This window comes from Sorex fumeus, unplaced genomic scaffold (assembly GCF_029834395.1).
Source record: "Sorex fumeus unplaced genomic scaffold, SorFum_2.1 ptg000006l, whole genome shotgun sequence".
NCBI classification, from domain to species: domain Eukaryota; kingdom Metazoa; phylum Chordata; class Mammalia; order Eulipotyphla; family Soricidae; genus Sorex; species Sorex fumeus.
Window position 1 is genome coordinate 27,625,490 of NW_026606063.1, and position 24,028 is coordinate 27,649,517.

General features: G+C 49.0%; 3 protein-coding genes across 8 annotated transcripts in view; 1 reads left to right on the forward strand and 2 right to left on the reverse strand.

The window, feature by feature from the left end:
- The window catches only part of CPSF3 (cleavage and polyadenylation specific factor 3), a 40,163-nt gene extending 39,454 nt beyond the window's left edge, over positions 1-709 (reverse strand). Inside the window, exon 1 of the mRNA XM_056124061.1 lies at positions 539-709. Within this exon, the coding sequence (XP_055980036.1) occupies positions 539-588 (50 nt within the window). The 5' untranslated portion in view covers positions 589-709. The remainder of the gene's footprint in view (positions 1-538) is intronic.
- Positions 710-932: 223 nt separating this feature from the next.
- ITGB1BP1 (integrin subunit beta 1 binding protein 1) lies at positions 933-15,007 on the forward strand. Of its 3 annotated transcripts, none has more exons than XM_056125241.1 (8): positions 933-1,131; positions 5,426-5,527; positions 6,454-6,557; positions 8,059-8,137; positions 10,144-10,280; positions 12,106-12,198; positions 13,896-14,045; positions 14,753-15,007. In XM_056125241.1, exons 3-8 carry the CDS (start codon positions 6,486-6,488, stop codon positions 14,822-14,824), a joined length of 603 nt encoding a protein of 200 aa, XP_055981216.1. In that variant the 5' UTR covers positions 933-1,131; positions 5,426-5,527; positions 6,454-6,485; the 3' UTR covers positions 14,825-15,007. The 3 variants fall into 3 exon arrangements, with proteins under 3 accessions (XP_055981216.1, XP_055981234.1, XP_055981224.1); XM_056125249.1 differs by lacking the exon at positions 933-1,131 and adding an exon at positions 1,957-2,087; XM_056125259.1 differs by lacking the exon at positions 12,106-12,198.
- A 3,497-nt stretch (positions 15,008-18,504) lies between these two features.
- ASAP2 (ArfGAP with SH3 domain, ankyrin repeat and PH domain 2) overlaps positions 18,505-24,028 on the reverse strand; it is a 187,503-nt gene continuing 181,979 nt past the window's right edge. For 2 of the 4 annotated variants that reach the window (XM_056123012.1, XM_056122995.1), the window contains 4 exons: positions 22,377-22,426; positions 21,898-21,986; positions 21,463-21,585; positions 18,505-18,689 (listed from right to left, as the gene is read on the reverse strand). In XM_056123012.1, coding sequence (XP_055978987.1) covers positions 18,615-18,689; positions 21,463-21,585; positions 21,898-21,986; positions 22,377-22,426 — 337 coding nt within the window. In that variant the 3' untranslated portion in view covers positions 18,505-18,614. Of the gene's footprint in view, positions 18,690-21,462; positions 21,586-21,897; positions 21,990-22,376; positions 22,427-24,028 lie in introns of all 4 variants that reach the window. The other 2 variants (XM_056123002.1, XM_056122986.1) reach the window with 1 other exon arrangement.

The following is a 24,028-nucleotide window of genomic DNA, read 5'->3' on the forward strand; positions in this document are numbered from 1 at the left end:
ATCAAAGTCAATGTTTTTGTCTCTAACACCCATTCCTCATTCTCCTTTCCACCTTTTCGCCTTTCCCATCATGTTAAGGGTCTGTACTCAGAACGCAGCTCCGGGCTGGTCCCAGATTCATTTCCTCTTTCTTAGCAAACGTCAATTTCTGGAGGCACCAGACACACGTCTGACTCTTTCCCGCACTGCTTGTGCCTTATGCGGGTCCTGGACTAGGCGAACATCACCAGGTGTCACAGGACCTCGCACTCCTTAGCGTATGGGAAGGCGCCAAGGGGGTGTGTGGGGGGAGGGCAAAGACATCTTTATCCTCCCCAACTCCAAGACATTCTCCTCTAAGGAAAAAAGGGGGGGGAGGGGCTCTCCAATTAGCAGGCCCCTTCCGATTAATACTTCTCCAAGCCCATCAGCAAACTGCAGGCCCCGGGCAGGGGATGGATGGAGGCAGGCTGGAGTCTGGGCAAAACCACTCGGCTACCCCTCTTTGCCCAGAGGGGATAAAGCCCGTGTGTTTTATTCCCTCCGGCTGAGCCCTTACAGCGGTCGGATCAGCAGCTGGTCACTCTCCTCGGCCGGAATCGCAGACATCTCCGAAAGGCGAAGGAGACCCGAGTCTTTTTACCCTGAGAGCACAGCCATGCAGAAAGCAGCAAGACAGGAAGGCAGCACTCCAGGGACGCGCAGCACGACTTCCGGCACTCGGGAGCCCGCGACGTCTAGGCCCCTCCCCTCCACTTCCTGCCGGAGACTCCGCCCACGAGCTGTCCGGAAACCTGGGGCGGGATCCCGGCTGCGCCTGTGCACTGTCGCGGGGCCTGGGGGGGCGTGGCGGGGGAGATGGGTGGAGCCCTCTGAGGGCAAGGCCGGGAGCGCCGGAATGCCATAGGCTCCTCCCTTCCACTTCGGCCGGAGACTCCGCCCACAAGGAGTCTGGAAACTTGGGGCCAGATCCCGGCTGCGCCTGCGCATTGTCGGGGGGGGCGTGGAGCCCGCCGGGCGAGGCCGGGAGCGCCGGAAAAGGTGGCACTGGATCCAGACCTGGAGTGACTTGCCGGGGCGTTGCCTGCCGCGCGAGGGGGCTCCAAGCCCGGAGCGCGGGCTCTACCCCACGGAAGGACCGGCGACTGTGAGGTGGGAGTCCGGGTCTCGTGGCCCCCGGAATGGGATTGTGGGTGTCTTCGGACAGCGGAGGGGCGGATGGGTGGGGCCGTGGGAGCCGCGATCTCCTCTGGGGACCCGCCTGCCCTGGGCCGTGGGACCCCGGTGTAGAGTTGGCCCGGGCGGGGTGGGAAGGTGGGTGGGGAGCGGGACCTGCCGGGTGCCCCTCGTTGGGGGTCGGACTCGCAGCTCCGGTGAACGACAGGTGTCGCACGGGGAGACCCGGGCGCGAGCATCAGCCGGGCTGCCTGCCTGGCTCTGCGGGGTCCAGACTCTGCTCTTGGGCCAGGGCATCCCAGAGCCCTGGCTTTTGTGGTTGGTCCCTAATGGTCCCCCCGCTTCAGAGCAAAGCAGAACGGCTGTCCCGCTCGCTGGCGCCCTGCACACCTGCACGTGGCACTCGGGCCCGGGCGGGGAGGGCGAGGTGGGGAACAGCGCAGGATCTGCGAAGAGCCCGGAGCCGAGTTCTGCGCCGGTTCCCAGGCGTGAGTCGGCTGGCCTGGGGCAGGTGATCGGGCTGCCTAAGTTTGCAGGGGGCTGTAATGCTGCAGCCTCTCCAATGCCTTAGAGAGTTAGAGGTATTTATAGCTAGTATCTAGGGCCGGGTGACGCGGGGGGGTAAGCGTTCGGTATGTGGGAGTTGCTATTCCAGTGTCCTCGCCCTAGAAAGTTCTCCAGTGCATGAAGCATGACGTATGCCAGCCGGTGCCAGGCATTGGCTATGCAGAGATCCTGAGTTAGTCTTATCCTCCAGAACTCCTTCCCCCCCCCCCCCACGCCCCCCACACACCCAGTTCAGAGTGAGAGAGAAGTCGACAAGAGCAGATATGCCACGAGTGGGGTGTAGGCTTGAGGAAGAGATCTTTTAGGTCCAAAACAAGCCACTCATCATCTTGAAAGGCGAGTCAAATTAGCCCAGCGGATGCCAGGTAAGTCATTCCGGGCAGAGGCAATGCCATGGACGGGACATCTGGGAACATGGATCTTTGGTGTTGTTGAGAACAAGTAGTGGCTTCACATTGTGGGGAGATCAGTGCAGAGTGAGGAAACTGGTGGAGGGTGAGACCAGAGAGGGAGAGAGGGGTGCAGGACTTTGCCCGTTCTGGGGGAAGGGTTTTAACTTGTCTGGAATTCTGGGGAGCCCCGTAGAGATTTTAAGTAGGCCAATGGAATCAGATTTGAATTTTTATTTATTATTTGTCATTTTCAGTTTTTCCTAATAGCCGATACCCAGGACGTTAGAATATTTATTTATTTTGGGTTGGGGGCTACACCCAGTTGTGTTCAGGATGTACTCCCGACTCTGCACTCAAGGATCACTCATGATGGGACTTGGGGGCACCCTAAAGTGGGGTGCCAGGAATTAAACTTGGGCCTGCTGCATGCAAGGCAAGCATCTTACATGCTGTGCTGTATCTCCGGTCCCAGGTTTGCATTTTATTACTTATTTTTTTTTGTTATTTTGGGGGGCAGCTCCTGCCAGTGCTCAGGGGAACATGCTGGAATTGAACCCAGACCTCTTTCCACATGCCAATATGTACCCAGCACCTCCAGCCATCTCCTGGGTCCCAGATTTGAGGGGTTTTTATTTGTTTTGTGGGCCATACCCAGGGGTGCTGCTTATTCCTGGCCCATGCTTAGCTATTACTCCTGTCAAGGCTCAGGGGATCAAATTGGGTACTGAGGATTGAATCCAATTCCACCACATGCAAGGCAAGCGCCCTCCCTGCTATACTCTGGCTCCAGCACTCCAGATTTAAGTTTTATTTAATGAATTCTTTGGTTTTTAGACCATACCCAGCGATACTCGGGTTACTCCTGGCTCTGCACTCAGGAATCACTGCTGGCGGTGCTTGAGGGCTTGAACCCGGGTCAGCCACGTGGAAGGCAAGCACCTTACCCACTGTACTATTGCTCCGGGACCCCAGATTTGAGTCTCAAAGAGATGATTATAGCTGGAGCTTGCTAGTTATGTTTAAAGTGGCCAGGAGTCTAACTGGAACAAGATTCCGCGCCTGGAATCTCTTCAGGGGGTTGTTGAAGCCTTCAAAATGCATGCGGAACATTGCCCATAGGGACCTTTTTAAGGGCTGAGGATCCATCAAGTTTATAAACTAATTAGAGGTTTATAATCAGCTAAGGGTGGTGGGAGGCCCAGTTCACAGCACAAGAGAACACTTCAGGTGGTATATTTAGTTGATCTAGGAACTTGATTGAACGTGGGAATGGAGGATAATGGATGAGTTTTTACAGAAAATAATAGAATTTTCAGAAAGTGAAAGAAGAGTGACATGCAGAAAGGAAATTGATGGGTACTGCTCTGACATTTCTGCAGTTGATGAGTGTGAAACATAAAAGAGACAGTTTGGGGCCTCATTTTTATGCATGAATAATTTGGAGACAATTGTGCTTTGTAGGCTGCAGCAGTAGCACCGTGGGTAGGGTGCTTGCCTTGCACGTGGCCAACTTGGGTTCGATCCCGGCATCCCATATGGTCCCCCAAGCAGCATAGGAGTAATTCCTGAGTGCAGAGCCAGACCCGTGAGCATCTCTGGGCATGGAGAGAGATAGAGAGAGAGAGAGAGAGAGAGAGAGAGAGAGAGAGAGAGAGAGAGGGAGAGAGAGGGAGAGAGACGAGAGACAGAGAGAGAGTTGTGTAAAAAAATAGCAGATACCAAAAGACTTTAATAGATGCTTTTTTTCTAAGTTCTTGAGATTGAAGGTGAAAAATATGATGATGAAAAGTAAAAGAGTTGCGAAGATATTGTAATATAATATGATTTTCAAATCATTCTGGTATTCAAAGGGTTGAAGTGATACTTCAAGATTTCACTAACAGTGGAATCAAATTTTAAAATAAAAAATCAAAACAGTGAATGTGTATTTTTACATTTTCAAAATACAATGGGCAGATGTGGTATGTGCTAGCCCTGATCCTGGTCTCTGGTAAGTACTTAATGCTGCTAGGTTAACCCAGTTTTGCGTCGACCTAGGATTATGGTTTTCCTGTCTTCTCTTACTCAAAAATTTCTTTCTTGTGCTTGCGAAGCTATGTTGTTTGCCACGGAGTATTCACAATGCTGGTTCCTTTAAAGAGGACTTTCCCTTTTCTCTATGGTCTGTGTAGTTACTTCTCTACTTGGGAGCTAGATATCACGTGTGTGTGTGTGTGTGTGTGTGTGTGTGTTTGGGGGCCACAGCTTACATCTGTGGGCTTACTTCAGGCTCTGTGCTTAGGGGTTACTCCAGGTAGGGGCTTGAGGGACCAGGAACTGGGCCGGCTGTGTGCGAGGCAAGGGTCCTACCTGCTGTACTGTCACTCTGTCCCTAGGGTCATCTTTCTAAAGCAAAGATCTCATCATCTTACTGTAACTGCTTTTTCCATTCTCAGGGGTTCCTGTTGAGCTCCAATGCTTCTGCAGCTCTACCTACTCGTGTGTTCCTCCTAGTTGTAGCCATGTGCTCTACCCCTGAGGCTTTCCTGCAGACCCTTCCATCTCCTGAACTCTCGCTTCCGCAGAGCATCTTCTCCTGAAATTCTCATCTGTAATAGCCCCTTAACTTGCCTTGGTTCCCCGTGTGGCAGTTACTGCTTCCTAACAATGTTTTTCATTTGGTTTTGCGTAGGTCTATCTGCTTCCTCTATCTCACAGCAGCCTTTCTTGTACCCTCTGATAACTCAGGAACAAGTGCATCAGATATTTTTTTGCTACTTCACATATAGCACTGTAGCACTGTCGTCCTATTGTTCATCTATTTGCTCAAGCGTGCACCAGGAACATCTTCATTGTGAGACTTGTTGTTACTGTTTTTTTGGCATACCAAATATGCCAATGGGGAGCTTGCCAGGCTCTGTCATGTGGGCGGGATACTCTCGGTAGCTTGCCGGGCTCTCCGAGAGGGACAGGGGAATTGAACCCGGGTTGGATGCGTGCAAGGCAAATGCCTTACCCGCTGTGCTATTTCTCCAGCCCACTTCACATATAAAGCAAAAAAAAAAAAAAGGAAAGTAAGAGAAAAAAAATTGAAATTATATGATTGTATGTTGAGGCTGTTTAAAAAGCTTAGTCTCAGGAGTCAATTTTGAGTAAGTGGCCTATCGATAGCTTCTCGGCCTTTTGGCTAAGGTCAAGTGTTGAGTAAGTGGCCTATGGTCAGAGCCTGGTCAGGGCACTCACGGGTTCCAGAAAAAGTTTGACAAATGTCCACTGGAGCAGGGTCTCACACTGAGTGCTCCTGACTGATGCGCTCTTTCTTCCTTCATCAGGTACACTGCTTTTCTAAAAAGATCGATCATGACAGGAAACTCTTCGTGCAGTTGGCTACTGGCGACACCCCAGAAGGCCCTGAAATAGTATTCGGTTCCACGGTGAGTAGGGCTCTTAGGTAGAAACTGTTAGGCTCTGCCGCTCACACATCCTCCTGAATGATGGGTCGCAGTTCTCTCAGCTATGCAGATTATAGCAGAGCTAGGGCCCCCAGCCCTTTGAAAACCTTGGAAGGGCAAGTGACTGTGTCACCAGCTTTGTAGTTAGGGTGACAGGAGACTGTCTTCGGAAGTCCTTGAATTCGGAAACATTATGCAGGCAAGTTGACAGTTTTCCAAGCATCATACGTGTGCTTCTACGAAATGAGCAAGGATAGCCCACTGGTTTTCAAGAAAGCACATCTTAAGAATTACTCTGGAAACATGAAGTTGCTTCCTTCCCAAGGACTTCCTGAGAAAAGGAGGTGGCAGGAGGTGAGAGGGTTTATGTGAGCTTTTCCATAAGGCAGAGAGGTTTCCGGAAGAATGCGCATTGCAGAGAGCCGGGTCTGCCCTTTGTTCTTAGCCCAGCCATTCACAGATTGTGAGCGCTAGACAGCAGCCAAATCTCTGTTGTCTTGCTTTGTGAACTAAGAAGTCTTAGGTTTCACTAAGACTCAAACGGATTAAAGATCTCAGGTGTTAGAATACTAGAAACTCTGTCTGCTCCTTCTAAGAACTTATGACCTATGTCTGCTCCTTCTCAGAACATGTTTCTCTAGATGTAACTGGACATTGCGGGAGGGAAGTTGACCCTGGAGATGGGACTGGTGGTGGAACATTGTGTGCAGGGAACTCAACTATAAGTAACTTTGTAACTCAGGTTGCCTTCATAAAAATTTTTCCGAAAAATTTACGACAAAGAAGCAGCATCCAAATTTGGGGTTAACGGGGACCATATGTATCAGGAATATGAAAATGGAAGGGATTCTTTGATGCATAGAGTGATAGAAAGTTGATCTCGATATAACCAATGTTTGTTCTTCTAGGGGCACTCTGAGGGATCAAGCTATGGTGAAAAATGTTTCGAAAAGGCAAAAAGCGACACAGTAGTAGCAGTTCCCAAAGTAGTGAAATCAGTACGAAGAGCAAGGTAGGGGGAATGGGATTAGGAACGGAATCTTGATGCAGTTGTCTATTTTGTTTCTTCTGGTGCTACTTAACAGATATTAACCCTGCAGTGCTGCCCATGGTCTTCAAACTATGTTTTTGATATTGGGGGTTTTTGGGTGGTGGGGCAGTAGAGAACAGATACTGTGCTTGATTTGAATTTTATTTTGTTTCAGTCGATATTTCTGGAGTTCTTAAATCCATTATGCTAGATTGAGGACTCAGCCTATGAATGGTCACATGGAACACTGATTATTATTATTATTATTATTATTATTATTTTGCTTTTTGGGTCACACCCTGCGATGCTCGTTACTTCTGGTTCTGCACTCAGGAATTACTCCTGGCGGTGCCCAGGGGACCATATGGGATGCTAGGAATCGAACCCGGGTTGGCCGCGTGCAAGGCAAACGCCCTACCTGCTGTGCTATCACTCCAGCCCCGGAACACTGATTTTTTAAATTTTCTGACATGATAAGAATTGCAAGCAATTAAAGGGCTTCGCCTCTCAAATTCTATAATTTGGGGCGTGCGTGCATGCGTGCGTGCGTGTGTGTGTGTGTGTGTGTGTGTGTGTGTGTGTGATGAAAATTCTGCTTACTTCACAGATTAAGGACCATGATCAAATGCTATGATTAGAATTCTGATGACATAGGACTTATGAATTTGAAGGGACCTTAGAGTCTAATGGACATTTTCACTGAGTCTTTTGCTTATTTTTGGGCCACACCTGGCAATACTCAGGAATTAGTCCTGGCTGTGTACTTAGGGATTACCTCTGCAGGCTCAGGGCACCATATGGGATGCTGAGAAGCGAATCGAGGTTCACCTAGGCAGGCAAATGCCCTACCTGCTCTGTTACCACTCCCATCCCTAAAGAGTCCTTTTATTGTCTTCTGCCCTGGTGAGCTCTCTGGACCTTTTTGTTTGCGGGGGTGGAGGTAGGGAAGAGAGGGAGGGAGGGTGTTTGGGGCCACATCTGAGGTTGTTCCTGGTGGCACCACAGCGTGCTGGGGCTCTAACAGTGCCTTCCTCTGCGCTCAGCCCTTTGAGCTCCCTCTGCAGCCCTGAGCCGCCCACGCCCACTTCTGCTGCTGCATGTAAGAGAAGAGCCTTGCCTACTGTCCTGTTTCTCTAGCCCCCTGCAGAGTTCTTTGAGGGTTTGGAGGAAACAAAATGAAAATAAGCTGTGGACGTTCACCTGTAATCTTGTAAGGAGATGGAGGTAGTAGAACAGCTTTGAGGGAAGCTGGGGATGTTGACCCCACAATGATCCAGCATACGAAAAAGAGCAGTGGGGTTGTTTTCCGAAGCTTGCCAGAGAATATTTCTTTCGGAAAAAAGCAGTCACGGTCTTTCTGCCTGAATAGTTGATGTATTGATGTGATCTTGTGTGTCAGCTCAACTGTAGTAAACTAAACTGACAAGAGCAAGAGAGAACGGTGCTTCTAGCTGTGCTTCCCTGTTTGTCTCTTGTCTCTCAGTCTGTAGATTCTAGCCTCGGGGGACTTTCTCGCTCCAGCACTGTGGCCAGCCTTGATACTGATTCCACCAAGAGCTCAGGTACACAGGGTTTGGGGACACGTACTGTCTACGTTAAGTGGCCATGGTCACTTCAGCAGCCCAGGGAGTGCCTGCAGATTTAAGACTTTCTCTGCTCTGCCATTTTGATGTGAGTAGAGAAATGGTCCCAAGTCCTATGGCTGGAGATCTGTTGAGGGGAGGTGGGCAAACTGCTCTTAAGGGACTTTAGAGGGAAAAAACAAACAAAACAAACTAAAACAAATGAAAACATTGTGGCAACTATTTAGAATTTTCCAGACACCTTTGAAGGAATGGTGTGACATGGGGTGAATTACATTGGAACTACTTTTTAAAATTTTTTTTTTTTTTTTTGCTTTTTTGTGTCACACCTGGTGATACTCACTCAGAGGTTACTCCTGGTTCTGCACTCAGAAATTGCACCTGGTGGTGCTTGGGGAACCATTTGGTATGCAGGGGCTCGAACCCAGGTTGTCCATGTGCAAGGCAAATGCCCAACCCACTCTACTGTCACTCTGGCCCTGGAACTGCATTGTTTATGGGGCACAGGACAAATGTCTTGCTGATTAAAAGGACTGAGCAGCTGTCCACCCAGAGATTTTGTTTTACTTATTTTGGAAGTTTTTGTGCCACTCCCGGTGGTCCACCAAGGCTTACTCCTGGCTCTGCTGTCAGGGATCACTCCTGGCAGGCTCAGTGACCATATGGGATGCCAGGATCAAATCCGGGTCAGATACAAACAAGGCAAACACTTTACCAGCTGAATTGTCTCTCCGGTCCCAAGATACTTGGTTTTTAAACATCAGAAGCAATTGGTCAGGAAGGATAGCACCTGTCTCATATGCTAGAAAACATATGTAGCGGACTGGAGTGAGTAGCTTTGTTAGAAATCGAAAGATGACTCTGACTCACCTAATTAGCTCAGGTCCAGTTGGAAATATAACATGTTACATTCACTTTTTCCCCTTCCCCTCACCCCCCTTTTTGGGGGGGTGTGTGTGGGTTTGGGTGTTCAGTGCTCAAGGCTTACTCATGTTTCTGTGCTTATGGATCTTTCCTGGTGGGACTTGAGTGGCCACATGTGCAGGGGATTGAACCTAGGTCACCTGCAGGATCCTGCTGTATCATTGCCCCAGCCCCTATATGCATTTTCTTATTTATTGTTGTTTGGGGGCCATCCTCAAGGGCCACTCCAGCAAGGTGCTCCAGGGGACAGTGTGGAGCCAAAGATCGAAATTGGGCCTCCTACACTCCAGCCCTTTGAACCATCTCCCAAGCCCAGGTTCATTTGTTTTTGTTTAAAATTCTTCCACATTTCCCCTCAAGATCAGACTAGTCCATCTGTACAACGCAGGGAAGTGAAGAGAAGAACCACACGATACAAAAGAATTATGCCATCTTTACTTCCAGATGCCTTTAAGATATTTCAAATGTCAGCATCTTCATTATTGAATCATGGATACTTTTTGGGCATTCTGTATTGGATATCAAGTTCATCTGCGTAACGCTATCAGTACTGTTAAGGGACTTCCTGTCTAGCTTCCATCTACAATAAAAAAAAAATTACCTTCACTTTCTGACTGGTAGAGGTAGACCAATTGTTTTGCATCAGGACATTTAAGTGATTAAATGTCATCATGTACTATAAAGGTCCTCAGTCATTATCTAGTTAATACAGTTTTTTAATGAAGGATATTAATAACACATTCTGATGGGAGAGGTTTTGGGAGGCAGATGATGTGGATTAACCCCAGGTCTCAATCTCGCATGAGCTCTACCACCGAGCTATATTCCCAGCCCCCTAAGGAGATCTTTACACATTCAACGGATTGCAGGGGAAAAGGTTAATGAAATTCTCAGTTCTTTCCTATCACACCAAAACATTTTGCAGCAGTTTTTTTCTCATTAGAGGTTGAGTTCTGATGACAATTTGTTTTGATTTGGGAAGGGATTGAGAATACTCTGCAATAGTATTGATTATTATTATTTTTTTATGTCTTACTGTCGTAATTTCCTTTCACCTGTAGGACAAAGCAACAATACATCAGATACCTGTGCAGAATTTCGAATCAAGTATGTTGGTGCCATTGAGAAACTGAGACTGTCTGAGGGAGAAAGTCTTGAAGGACCTCTGGACCTGATCAATTACATAGATGTTGCCCAGGTAAAAACAAAATGAAAAAAAGAAGTGCAGTTTTTTTGAGTCCAGCAAATAAACTTCCAGCCTTGGAGAAAATCCTTTGCTCGGTGGGATTTTCCTGCTGCCCCATCTGAAGCCAGGTGCCATCACTGTTCATGCAGTGCCCGAGCCTGGTTCATCAGGACAGTTAACTCCCTCTGGTTTTTTTTTTTGTTTGTTTGTTTGTGCTCAGACTGTACTCCTGGCTCTGTGACCAGGAATCATTCCTGCCAGCACTTGGGGCACCATATGCAGTGCCAGGAATCAAACCTAGGTCAGCCACATTCAAGGCAAGAGCCCTACCTGCTCTACTATCCCTTCTGGCCTGTTACTTTAAAAAAATAATGAAAAATCTTGGGGAGTAGGTTTGCGGGTCACACCCAGCAGTGCTTAGGGGGCTACTCTCAGCAGGTTGCAGGGGGAGCTCCTGGAGGTGCTCCAGGGATTTTGTGGTACCAGGGACCAAGTCTGGGCCTCTTGTGTGCAAAGCCCAGGCTTTAGTCCTTTAAGCCGCCTCCTTGGTTTCCTCCAGTTGTTTTTCGCTTCTGAGGCTGACTTACTTGTTGAAATTAGGAGCCAGTCCATGTGCGCCAAGGCCCTCCATCCTCCCCGAACTGATTTCAGCGCTCGACAGCCGCACTCACAGTGCTGTTGGCGGCATCTTACTCATACCTGGAGGCAGCTTTCAAAAATAGGTACTGGTCTAGGAAAAAAAATCATTAAGAATGAAAAATAGTCATTGCGTTCAATCTCCCGTGAGTATTGACTTGGCAAGAGGGCACGGCAGCATTCCGAGGCCCCGAGAATGGAGCGGATGAACAGGGATCACTCACCTTCATCCCCAGAGGCAAGAAATGCCACAAAAGTACTCAGGGGGAAGCATCAGCTTGACATTGCCAACAGTGTCTTCCTTTAACTTAGAGGCAAAGTAGGTGGTGTCCTGGCTGGGGCGACAAACTGCATGTGATCTGGCAAAGATGCCACCAGATATTGTTTTCTTTCTGAATAACTCAAACTGTTATTTTAAGAGCCACGCACTGTTCTCTGGCTTGAAACCCTGAACAGGTATCCTAGAGTGGGTGAGCACCCCATCTTGGGTAGGGTTGCGGGGGGACCTGCCCTGGGGGAGTGTTAATGGTAGTAGCTCTGGTGTAATTAGGACAAGGGTACTTAGAGAGAAGTTTAGGCGGCCTGTTTCCTGGAGCATGGGACCAACTCAGGTTAGCTAAATCCTGAGATAAAGTGAGTCCTGTGCAGTGTTATGTGTTGATATAACCATAAGCTTTCAGCACTTAAAAGACCAGCTTTTTTTTTTTCTTTCTGGGTCACATCTGGTGATGCACAGGGGTTACTCCTGGCTCTGCACTCACTTAGAAATTACCCCTGGCGGTGCTCAGGGGATCATTTGGGATGCTGAGAATTGAACCCTGGTCAGCCGCGTGCAAGGCAAACGCCCTACCCACTGTGCTATTGCTCTAGCCCCAGACCAGCATTTTTCTAATGTTAACATTTCACCTTAAGGTCAGAGAGTTTATAATTTGCAATAACATCAAGATTGAGAGGTAGAATATTACACACGAAGAGCATGCATTTGAACGTTGGACTTTTGCATAGATGCGTGAATTGTTAAACAAAACAGTATCATGTAGGAAACCTTTCCCTCTGGTCTCTGGAGGGAAATTCTTGCTGGGTTATTGTTTACTCCATAATGCTTGAAGAGTTTGGTTTTGTTGATGGCTAGGTACTAAAATTGCCTTTGATTACAATGTATTTTTAATGTGTATCATGTAATTTTACTTTTACTTTAAAGCAAGATGGAAAGTTACCTTTTGTTCCTTTGGAGGAAGAATTTATCATGGGAGTTTCCAAGTACGGCATAAAAGTATCAACATCAGATCAGTATGTAAGTAATTGAAGGGGGAGAATGTGTTTTAGATCAGGACATTTTAAATTCTTTCCATTTGAGACCTTTTTTACCCAATAATTTTTTCATAGCCCCCGTGACTATTTTCATAGCCCTTTTTTTATAGGTATATAAAAAAGGTGTAAAAGCCAAACATGTAATAAAGCATAAAAAATGTTGTTTTTTTTTTGTGCCACACCTGATGGTACTCAGGGCTTATTCCTGACTGCGCTCAGGGATCACTCCTGGAGGCCTTAGGGTAACATATGGGTTGGGGATTGAATCTACATTAGCTGTGTGCAAGGTAAGCACCCCACCTGCTGTGCTATTGCTCTATTGCTCTGGCCTCAAGAAATTTAAAATGTATTTTAAAGTGTGTGTGTGTGTGTGTGTGTGTGTGTGTTTGTGTGTGTTTATTACGCCCCCCCCCCCCCCACCCGCCACATACACACACATTCAGTGAGGCCATGTGGGCCACAACCCCCAGCTTAGGAAGCAAGGTTTATTTATTTTTCTTTTTAAAATTTATTGTTACTAATGCTGCTGTGATTTAGGAAGTGAGATCTTAGATGTTGGGGAGTTCAGGCTAAGAAGGGCCTACCTCTTGTCAAGTCTATTCTTGTTAAGTTTTTCCAGGTGACTGGTCCCAACAGTAAGATTTTTTTTTTAAATCACTATCACTGTCACCCTGTTATTCATCGATTTGCTCGAGCGGGTGCCAATAACATCTCCATTCATCCCTGTCACGTGCTAGTGTAGTCTGATGGCTCTTTCAGGGTTAGGGGAATGAGGACCATCATTATTGCTGTTTTTGGCATATCGAGTATGCCATGGGTAGCTTGCCAGGCTCTGCTGTGCAGGCAGGATACTCTTTTTTATTTTTTAATTTAAATTAAATTTAAATTAATTAATTAAATTGATATTATTTTTTAATAATGTTACATTTTAGTTTTTGGTTTTTGGATCACACCTGGTCATGCTCAGGGACCATATGGGGCACCGAGGTTGAAACCTCGGTTTGGCCGAGGACAAGGCAAGCACCTACCTCTCTGTCCTATAGTCACTTATTACTTAGGGGAAGCGAATAGGATGTTCCTTCTGTCCTTCAGTGTGGTGGTGCCCAAGCCTACACCCCCATTACTGTCCCCTAACGCATTTCCAAGTTAGAGCCCCACACCAAGTCACGCAGTGTCAGCTCAGCAGCTGGGCAAAGAAAGACTGTGAGGGGCCGGAGCAGTAGTACAGCGGGCAGGGCGTTTGCCTTGCATGCGGCCAACCCAGGTTCAATCCCCGGCATCCCATTGGGTCCCCCAAGCATCACCAGGAGTAGTTCCTGAGTGCAGAGCCAGGAGTAACCCCTGAGCATCTCTGGGTGTGACCCAAAAGAAAATAATGAAAAAGAAAAAAAAATCATGAATTTAGATCTTATGCCCTTCTTTTACATCAGGAGGGCCCTGTCTCTGCAGGGTACAGACGGTCTAATCCTGAAGGCAGATTGCTCCCTACTTGACGCTGTTCATGCTGGAACGTTCCTTTGGGTGAAACGCCTGTGTATGTTTTCTGCCAGATCCACACACAGGCGGGGTTGAAAGCCTCACAGTTAATTCTATCCAGGAGAATGTGTTCTGAGAACTGAGAAACATGAAACACAGCCGTGGCCTTTCTCTCTCCTACCCCTCACCCCCCAACTTCTGCAGGATGTCCTACACAGGCACGCCCTGTATCTGATCATCCGGATGGTGTGTTACGACGATGGTCTCGGGGCAGGAAAGAGCTTACTGGCTCTCAAGACCACAGATGCGAGCAACGAAGAATGTAGCCTCTGGGTTTATCAGTGCCACAGCCTGGTGAGTTGCTTCGCCTCTTATTCACCGAGTCAAACTGGTAGAGCCAGAGAGGGTTTCCGGTCATTTCCAAGGGGAGAGGCTTCCACTAGCAGTCCAGCAGCAAGTGGAGCGAATGGCGCCAGACCCTAGGTCCGGCAGCTGTCCAGACTCACCTGCAGGCTGTGAACTGCTGGAGCAGCCAAGCAGATGCAGAGCAGGTGAGGAAAGTGGCGTGTCCTCCTCGAATGGAGCACCCCCCCCCCCCCGCCCTTCTGCACAGTTGACCTTTGTCCTGGTGGCCTTCCCTAAGGGCTGCTGGCCCTACATTACCGCACACGTGTCTTCAAGGAGCCTGAGGAGGGAGGCGTGGACTATGAGTGTTAATCAAGGCGGTGGTGTACACAGGCTTTCCAGAAGCTGCTGGTGTGCAGTTGTAGGACAAGTGTTAAGAAGACCAGAGTTAGGGGCTGGAGATCAGTTTAGAGGGTAGGGCACTTGCCTTGCACGTGATTGACCCAGGTTCGATCCCTGGCACCTGCTCTGGCCCCCTGAGCCCCACCAGTATTGATTCCTGAACACAAAGCTAGGAGTAAGCCCTGAGTGCCACTTGGTGTGGCCCAGAAACAAACAAATAATACATAAATTAAAAAAAAAGAGGATCAGAGTTATCTTTGTTCATCACTTAAGTTCCAGAAGAGATTTCTGATGTATCTTTTCACTTAATGCAGGAACAAGCACAAGCAATCTGCAAAGTTTTATCCACTGCTTTTGACTCTGTCTTGACATCTGACAAATCTTGAATTCTGCAGTCACGTGGAAGTCAGCCTCTTGTGAAAGCTGAACTGTTTCCAATCTGCAGCGTCGAACCATTGAACCATTGTGGAAATACAAAGCAATACCTTGCTCTAGAATTTTTTCAGAAGAAAATCCAATGTATGACATACCGATATTTGCTTTTCTATTAAAATGTGTCTTAATAGCAATGAGTAAACGCTCAATCTCTGGCACTGGAAAGACCAAGCTCACTTGTCACTTTGATAGACAAGTTCAGTCAGTACCTTACTGTCTCCCTAAACACGCGTGCAGTGGGCAAGGAGCACCGAGGACTGAGGACTGGTATTAGCAGTTCAGCTGCGGTCTGCAATAACATGGTGTCACTGAGAGCTGAGGTCAGGGAGAGGACTGGCCTGGCAACCTGGGTCATGATGGCCAGAAACTGACCATTCAAGACACAAAAATGTATATTTTTAAGTGTATGTTCAGGATAACATGAAGCAAACCACAGTATTTTTTTTTTTAATCTCAGAGTTAGGAAAACCTATAGAGACCGAGTGACAGTACAGTGAGGAGGGGGCTTTTCCTTGCACGCGACTGCCCAGGTTCAATCCCCCAGCACCACATATGGTCCCTTGAGTACTGCCAGGAGTGATCCCTGAGCACAGAGCCAGGAGTAAGCCCTCAGCATCCCTGGATGTGGCCCCCAAACAAAACAAACACACAAAAACAAACCTTTAGAGTCTCATTTAAAGAATATTAGAATTTAAAGTCTCATGGACAGCACTCAAGTGGTTTTTTTTTTTTTTTTTTTTGCTTTTTGGGTCACACCCAGCGACACATAGGGGTTAATCCTGGCTCTGCACTCAGAAGTTACTCCTGGTGGTGCTCAGGGGATCATATGGGATGCTGGGAATCGAACCCGGGTCGGCCATGTGCAAGGCAAATGCCCTACCCGCTGTGCTATCTCTCCAGTCCCTCAAATGTGTTTTTTAAAAGATTATTTTGTTTAAGGCCCACACCTGGTGATGCTCAGGGTTTACTCCTGGCTTTGCACTCAGGAATCATTCCTGGTGGTGTTCGAGGACCATATGGGATGCTGGGAATCACATCCAGGTCAGCCACGTGCTCTAGCTTCCCCTTAAACTATCATTTTAACCTAATGCTCTAAAGATGGAAACATAAAAGCTAATTACACTTGAAAACATTAGAAACACCATGTCCATTTAAAAGTATTTTATTTTTTCCAGTCAAATGACTAGGTAACAAGAAGAGTAAACTTAAACATGCTCTAATTATAAATCACTGCATTAAGGACAATGAAAATAAGAATTGATTTAGGTTATACAATATATACAGTTGCGCTGCAACTAGACCAAAGTAATCAAGTGAATGAATTGAATATCATACATCTCAAATAGCATTCCAGACTGTATGTGACATGGTCCACCCCTTAACAGATCAGAGCAACTTAATCTGTGCACATATTTCTGAGTTGCCATCCTGAGGAATCGGGTCTGATGGAAAATGGCATGCAAAATGCCAGAATCCTGCAGCTAAGTTCATGGAACATAAACTTTAAATATAAATAGATTATCTACAATGCTTTCCTTTCAGTTGCTTTTTAAAAAAAAATTGCGAAGAGTAAATAACTAGGAAAAGATGTTAGTAGGGAAGTTAATATAATTTCTCTTCTGGCAGAAGTAATGTTAATTACTGCACAATAGCACCACCAAATTGTATACTGGAAAAATATTCCTAAATATTTCTGTACCAGTGAACCTGATAGATTCGTATGGGACTGGTGTTCAAATGTTGATATGTATTAACTTGAATTCCTTAGATAGCTGGCACCAAGTAATCCAAAGGCAGATTATAAGATACAGATGCATGAGAATTGTGTTAGACATAATGGGCACTGTGCAAAATACATCTGTTTATCTTCTTAAGTCTATGAGAACTAACTAAATAGAGGGTTCAAACAACGAAAATCAATAATTAGTGAAAATAGATGTAGTGCTTTTAAAAAAGAAAGCTAATTACAGACCTAACACATTTTTACACAAAACTTTGAAAGGCAAAATGCAATTGCCACATGACATCATAAAACATTCCAGTTTGTTCTGTCTGCTTTCATACTAGCAACGAAAAATACAATGCAATTAAAATTTTAAAAGAAGATTACAAGGGTTGCATAATAAAGACAGGCTGCTTCAATCAAATGTACCATCATAATAAACGCAATAAAAGCACCGTTGCCTCACTTTCCAAGCCTAGATTTAAATTTATTCCTTTGCTTTCAGTAAAAATTCAAGTGGGCATTATATTGTATGCCTAACTAATCTCAAAGAGTGCCAATATTTCCAATATTCCTACAATGAATCTTATGCTCACAATTACTAGAGATATGACAGTCAAGTTCATTAAACTAATGAAATTTTGATTTTTATCATATACAATCTAACCCCCCAAACCCCAGTAGCTTAGGCTTAAGAATGATATGATGGGGCTTTAATAGTGAAACTGGGATGGGAAGGAGTATTTTATTACCTGGGACCTACAGATTTCTGATATGTGCTTGATGACAAACAGGGGACAGTTTAAATTCCGAGACAGTGTGACTACCATTCCTGTTGGCATGTTCTATAGATACAAGACACTAAACGGAGTAAACATTCTCATGAGCTCGAAAGGGCAGGCAGTGGTACACTCAACGGGAAACAGCTAGTGTGGGAAGTGGTAGGTGCCACGGGGTTCTCTTTGTGGTTATTTCCTGGATGACTGATGAAGGTCAAGAAGGCAAAGTCCAAAATACCTAAAGCATGTAAACTAAGGCTCTGTTTTTGCAATCCGTCCACCTTAGTTTTCTAACTGAATTCACAAGATGCAGTTTCCTAGAACCTGGAGCTGAGGTCAGTGCCGTGACCGTGTGAGGCCATCACACACACGTGGGGGAGCGCTGTGGAGAAGGATGTTCACCACTGTTCACACACATGCAGGATACAACGAGGGCAGCAACCTCACGACCAGGCGGGAGGGACGGAGGCTGATGTGTGAATTTCCAAGTTCTTCAAATAAATATTGGGTAGATTTCAAAGAAAACTTTAAAAACATTAAAAAAGAAAATTTTTTTAAAGGTGGGGCCGGAGTGATTAACCACCTGGTTTTGGTCCCCGGCATCCCATAGGGTCCACCAAGCACCACCAGGAGTAATTCCTGAGTGCAGTCAGGAGTAACCCCGGAGTATCACCGGGTATGACCCAAAGAGCCAAAAAAAATTTTTTTTAAAAAATTAAAAAGGTGAGTTGGTAGCATCTTACCTAGAAAAGGCCAGAGTTGTAGCATCTTACCTAGAAAAGGCCAGAGTTTTCTCCACTATGGCTATAGATACCTAAAAGAACGGCTTATTGACTTCCTGAAATAACAGTGCTAAAGGCCATGCCTCTAGCACTGCACCAAAGAAAGCAGGATGGATTTATTTCCAAACTCAAAATTTGATTTCTGGTTCAGCTAGTTCTACAGATTCAGGATCTTGAGATTATAGTAAAAATAAATTTTTTCAGTTCACCTCTCAGGAAAGCCAATTTTTCCTTTAAAAAAAAAATAGCAATGTCTCATGAAAACCACAAATTATAAAAACAAGTCATTTATATCTAAATTGCCTTTGAGGTTTTTAAAACACCATAGTGGCATTAGAGAAAGGGGGCCGCCGTACAATAATAGCTCACGAAACGGGGCAGAATCTGGCAGGAATTTCAGTACCAAGAGTGATACAGGAACATAATTATCAGTAGAAGTGTTTTGTTCAGGAACAACTTAGTCAGCAATAAAGTGCACAAATGATACAGGAAATGCTCCTTTACGACTGGGGTCTCCATCTAGATGGCCGATCTGAAATGAAGAAAAAATTTGGCTGTTAGTATACAAAGCTCTGGTCCTAAATGCTTCGAAGGGCATGCTAGCATCGGAAGGGATAAAATGATTGTGGAGAAGAATCTCTTGGAAGAAACAGTTATGTTAGTGAAGCAAGTCTTTCCCTTTCCTATTTCCACATGCACTCATTGCCTTTGAGAATGTAGGGACGTCGGAAGCTTGCTCAGAGGTGCTGAGACCCAGAGGCTATAACCATTGTCCCCCCATTTTTTTTTTTTTTTTTGCTTTTTGGGTCACCACTCAGCAATGCACAGGGGTTCCTCCTGGCTCATGCACTCAGGAATCACTCCTGGCGGTGCTCGGGGGACCATATGGGATGCTGGGAATCGAACCTGGGTCGGCTGCGTGCAAGGCAAACACCCTACCCTATCGCTGCAGCCCCTCAAATGTATTTTTATTAAAGAGGAAATTGAGCCAGAAGCTTGTGAGCTGGGAAGTCAAAGAGAATGGCCAACATGGCTTAGTCCTATTTTTGTCAGACTGGAGGAAAACGCTGTGAATTATACATTGAGCACAGACACTAATGATGGCAGTTATGTAGGTTAAGTGAAAAAGGAATTGAAAGGAGAACTGCCCAACATTAAGTGGAGGGCTGTGGCACGGCCACAGGTGGCGTGTGATGAAGGAACGGCTTTGCGTTTCTTTGTACTTGGCCACGGGCACCAGAGCCACTGCCTTCTACGTGGTGGGGCTGCTGCCCACCTTGTAAGGGCCCAGGGGAGGCAGTGCTGGTCCTCGCACGTATGCTGCAGGCTGGGTGCTCGTTGCTGCTGCAGGGACCACGTGGCAGGAGCGCCCACCCAGGCCTGAGGGGCCGAGCGGGAGCACCCACCCACTGGAGGCAGAGGGGCCCTTATCAGATGCTGCTGACTTGCAGGGAGATGAGACCGAGATCTGGAAGCCAGCCCCTCCAGAGGCACAGCTGCAAGGATGAGGAGATGCCAGGGGTCTCTGAAGGGGAAGATGGACCGCTGACCTGTGGGCGGCACTCTGTTAGGATACCCCCACTCATGGTGGCACTGAATGCTTCTTCGAGGCTGGGGACATGGGCAGGTACTGCCTGTGTGAGGCCCCCAGTTCTGTCCCCGTTTGCAGCTGGGGTGGGGATGGGGGTGCGGGCGCTGAAATGCTAACCAGGAAGTAGTTAACCTCCTCAGCACCAGGGTCTGACCCCAAAATGACCACCAGGAAGGAACCACCAGCCCTTCTCCTGACGACCTCACCACCATCTCTGAGTTCAGGTGACAGAGCCACGCCTCTGTGCCCATTGTGGGCCAGACTGCCAGCTGCTCTGTGCGTATGCCTATACATGTATGTGTATATACACGTATGTGTGTGTACATCCGTGTGCATGTGCTCAGAACAGCACATACCCCTCTTGTACACCCCTCTTGTACATTGAGTTTTCGTTTTCAGACCACACCTGGTGGTGCTCAGGGCTTACTTTTGACTCTGTGCTCAGGGATCACTTCTGGAAGGTCTCAGGGGACCCTATGGGATGCTGGGGATTGAACCTGGGTCAGATGCATGCGAGGCATGCACCCTCCCTGCTGCGTGATCTCTCTGGCCTCCGATGCTTAGGTTTTATTTTGCGGGGCCTCTCCAGTGGCACGTGGGGAACAGGGGCACTTGTTGCAATTCATGGCCTGCAGTACCAGGCCCAGGGCGAGGTGCTCAGGCTTCCTCAGCGTCGTCATGCAGCTGTCTGGGTCAATGGTGCAGGGAGCATCAGAGCTGGGGATGGAAGCTGCGGTTGCGTGTGCAGCAGGTATGCACCCCACCCTCACAGCCCAGCTTGATTTTCTTTCTTTCTTTTTTTTTCTTTTTGGGTTACACCCGGCGATGCACAGGGGTTACTCCTGGCTCATGCACTCAGGAATTACCCCTGGTGGTGCTCAGGGGACCATATGGGATGCTGGGAATCAAACCTGGGTCGGCCGCGTGCAAGGCAAACGCCCTACCCGCTGTGCTATAGCTCCAGCCCCACCAGCTTGATTTTCAAAGAGAAGCTCTCATCAGGCTTTCTGCCAATCCCCCACCCCTCAGGCTGCCTTCCCTTCCACAGATGAGGGGCCTTGGCAGATGGTGCAGACTCTGGGGCTGGAGCGATAGTACGGCGGGGAGGGCACTTGCCTTGCATGTGGCTCGCAGGGTTCAATCCCTGGTATCTCAGAAGGTCACCTGGACACCGCCAGGAGTGATCCCTGAGCACAGAGCCAGGAGTGACCCCTGAGTACCACCAGGTGTGGCCTCCAAACCAAACAACCAAAACAAAACGAAGATGACACAGACTCTAACTGGACTCTGAGGGTCATCGCCCCCACCCCCGCCCCCTAGCTACCACAGATCTTCTCAGTTAACACCGGGGGCTCTGCCACCTGGCTCTGCTCTCTCCACACTCAGTCCCACCAAATGGCACTGGGAGGAACAGCGCTGCCCAGAAACTCAGATGCAGGGCCCTCAGGGAGGAGGGCCCTGGAAGCTGTCACCCAGGTGGCCCGCAGGGCTGAGGGAGGAACCCCCTCCAACAGGTGTACACAGGTGGTGTGGATTAGGGGCACACTGCACCTGGTCAGGGGCCAGGCGACAGGAGCGCCCAGGCCGAGTCACATGGGTATGTGGGAGAGCTGACGCCCCCAAACCTCTCAGTCGGGGCAGAGGTCTGCTCCGCTCCTCCAGAAATCCCCAAGCTGGTCTGAGACGCAGCCCCACCACCGCAGCCCCGACTCACCCACCACTCCTGGTCCTCTTCCCCATCCACGATGATCACGTCCCCCTCCGAGAAGGTCAGCTCGTCCGGGTTGTCAGCCACGCAATTGTACAGGGCTTTCACCCGCTTGGGCTTCAGCTTAGTCTGGCGGGAAAGGGTGGGGGGAGGGCGCAGGGTCAGAACGATGGGGACCCCTGGGGTCCATGGGCTCGGTCTCTGCCTGCTTGTCCACAGGCATCCAGAGATGCGTGGTCAGTGGAGCGCAGGGCAGGACTAGGTGGCTGGAGAAGAGGGAGGAGGAGTGTCAGGCCAGGCCAGGGAGGAGTTGGCTCTGAGCAATGTGGGGCTGGGGACCAGACTGAGCCTGCTGGCTGATGGGCATGGGCTCCCATCCCGACCCAAGTCACCAGGCACCCAGACCTGCTTCCTCCCAGTGCCCCAGGGCGGTCCCCTTACCGTCTGTGACTTCCGGGGCATGGGTGCCGGGGGCTGCACTGCCACCGTGCTGGACAGGGGACCCGCAGTGTCTGTTCCACAGAGATCAACTGCTGTCAGGACAAAACAAACCAGCACTCTCAGTCACCACTGTGGGACTGAACAACCGAGAGCTGGGCCCATGCCCACGAGGCAGATCCTGAGATTTCCTGGTCTCCTTAAAGGGCCCGAGGACCTCCGGGCTTCCATAGAGGGTAAACCGGCGGGGAGAGTGGGACATGGTCACCCCCTTCTCCATCCACACAAGGGCCAACTTGCCCCATGTCAGGACAGGGGTGGGGAGTCGGGGTGTAGGGTGAGGCAGCCTCCCAGGGGTTAGTGTTCTGTGTTCTGTGCAGGGCACGGTGGCAGTAGGGCCTGGACACGGGGCTGACCACAGCCGCTGATGGCCCCAGCTGTGCCCCAGCAGAAACCAACCCCAGTCCCAAACTGAGCATTACCAGGTCCCCTGGGCTGGCCTTTGCTGATCAGCGGGGTGGACTTGTCGGCCCTGAAAAGAAGGGGGAAAGGAGTGAGCGGGAGAGGCTGAAATGCCCACAGCCGCCTCCCGCTTGCCCTTTGTAAGCAGAGACTGGTGGGGGCTGGAGCGAAAGCACAGCGGGTAGGGCATCTGCCTTGCACACGGCCAACTTGGGTTCAATTCCCAGCATCCCATATGGTCCCGCGAGCAACGCCAGGTAATTCCTGAGGTGTGACACAAACAGAAAAAAAAAAAAAAGAAGAGACCAGAGGGAAAGAGGTGAAGTGAGGAGGGCAGCCAGGGGACCAGCATACCCTCTGCACGCGCTGACCCTCAGTCTGAGTCCAGCACCACGTGGGCCCCCAGCAACATGCCAGCGGCTACTCGCCACCCACCAAATGTACTGGACATCTGCACTGCTGCCTGAGAAGAGGAAGACGGGCCCTGGACAGTGCGAGGTCCAAGTTCCCTGAGCCCAAGGCCAGGGCCCAGCGACTCCCACTGGGTGTCACTCCTGGGGGATGCCACTGCCTCCCTCCCCTGGGGGGAGGGAGATGGAACCCTTCAGGGCTAGTGGAGATGGTCTTAAGTGCATCTGGGTGCACAGAGGGTGTGTGTGTGTGTGTGTGTGTGTGTGTGTGTGTGTGTGTGTGTGTGTGTAGAGTTGCACTTTTCATTTCTTCCCTGAAAAGTGACTTATTTCTGAGGTGGGAAGCATGAATATTTTTCTGGAAAGGGGGTGGTGGACCAAACCAGTCTAGGAATCTCTGGGCTCTAGGGTGGCCCTGGCCAGCAGCTCTACCTCCAGTGCTCCAGTATCTTCGTGCACGAGAACAGGGGCTGACAAGGTCCCAGGGGCCTTGCTGGCCCTGCCAGGAACGGCCCAGACACCAATGTCAGTGTCAGCCTTGCTTCTTGCTTCTGTACCCATCCCCCCAAACCCCTGCTGCCTGTAACCTGTGCAGCTCAGCCCTCGTCTGGGAGCCTCTGGGATAGCGTGTCCTCAGGGGACCAGGTGGACACAGTAAAGAGCTAGTCAGCAGGGCTGGTGACATGAACCCATGCAGTGCTGGCGCCTGGCTGAAAGGGTTGGGGGGGGAAGGGGTGCTCAGTGAAGGCAGAAAAGCTCCTGGCCCCGGCTGGCTTGCCTGGGTGTCAGCAGTGACCTAAAACATTCTTAACCACCAGCAAATCGTGAGGTCCATGAGAGGACTGGAAGGGCCGGAGCCCTGGCTGCATGCAAACCCAGAAGCCCCAGACTCTGTCCCAGCGCGGCACTACCCTCTGAGAACTGTCAAGAGAGACCCCTGCACACCTTGGCAGCGAGCCAGGAGTCATCTAAGCACCACTAGGTACACCAACCGCCCACCCCCACCCCCCACACCCACCAACCTGGACAAACAATCAACAATTCAGAGAGCAAACCTGAGGGGACCACCAGGGAAGAGAAGCTGGCCACGGGCCCTGACACAGGGGCTCAGAGAAGCAGCCACTGCAGGTGATGTGTGTGTCCCCCACCCCCCAGCCTCCTTGGCAAGCCGGAGATTGCTCAGAGCCAGGTGATAGGCCAGGGCTGCTGGTCAAAGCTGGGATGGGGTCAGGGGTCAGGGGCGGACACTGCCCATATACTAG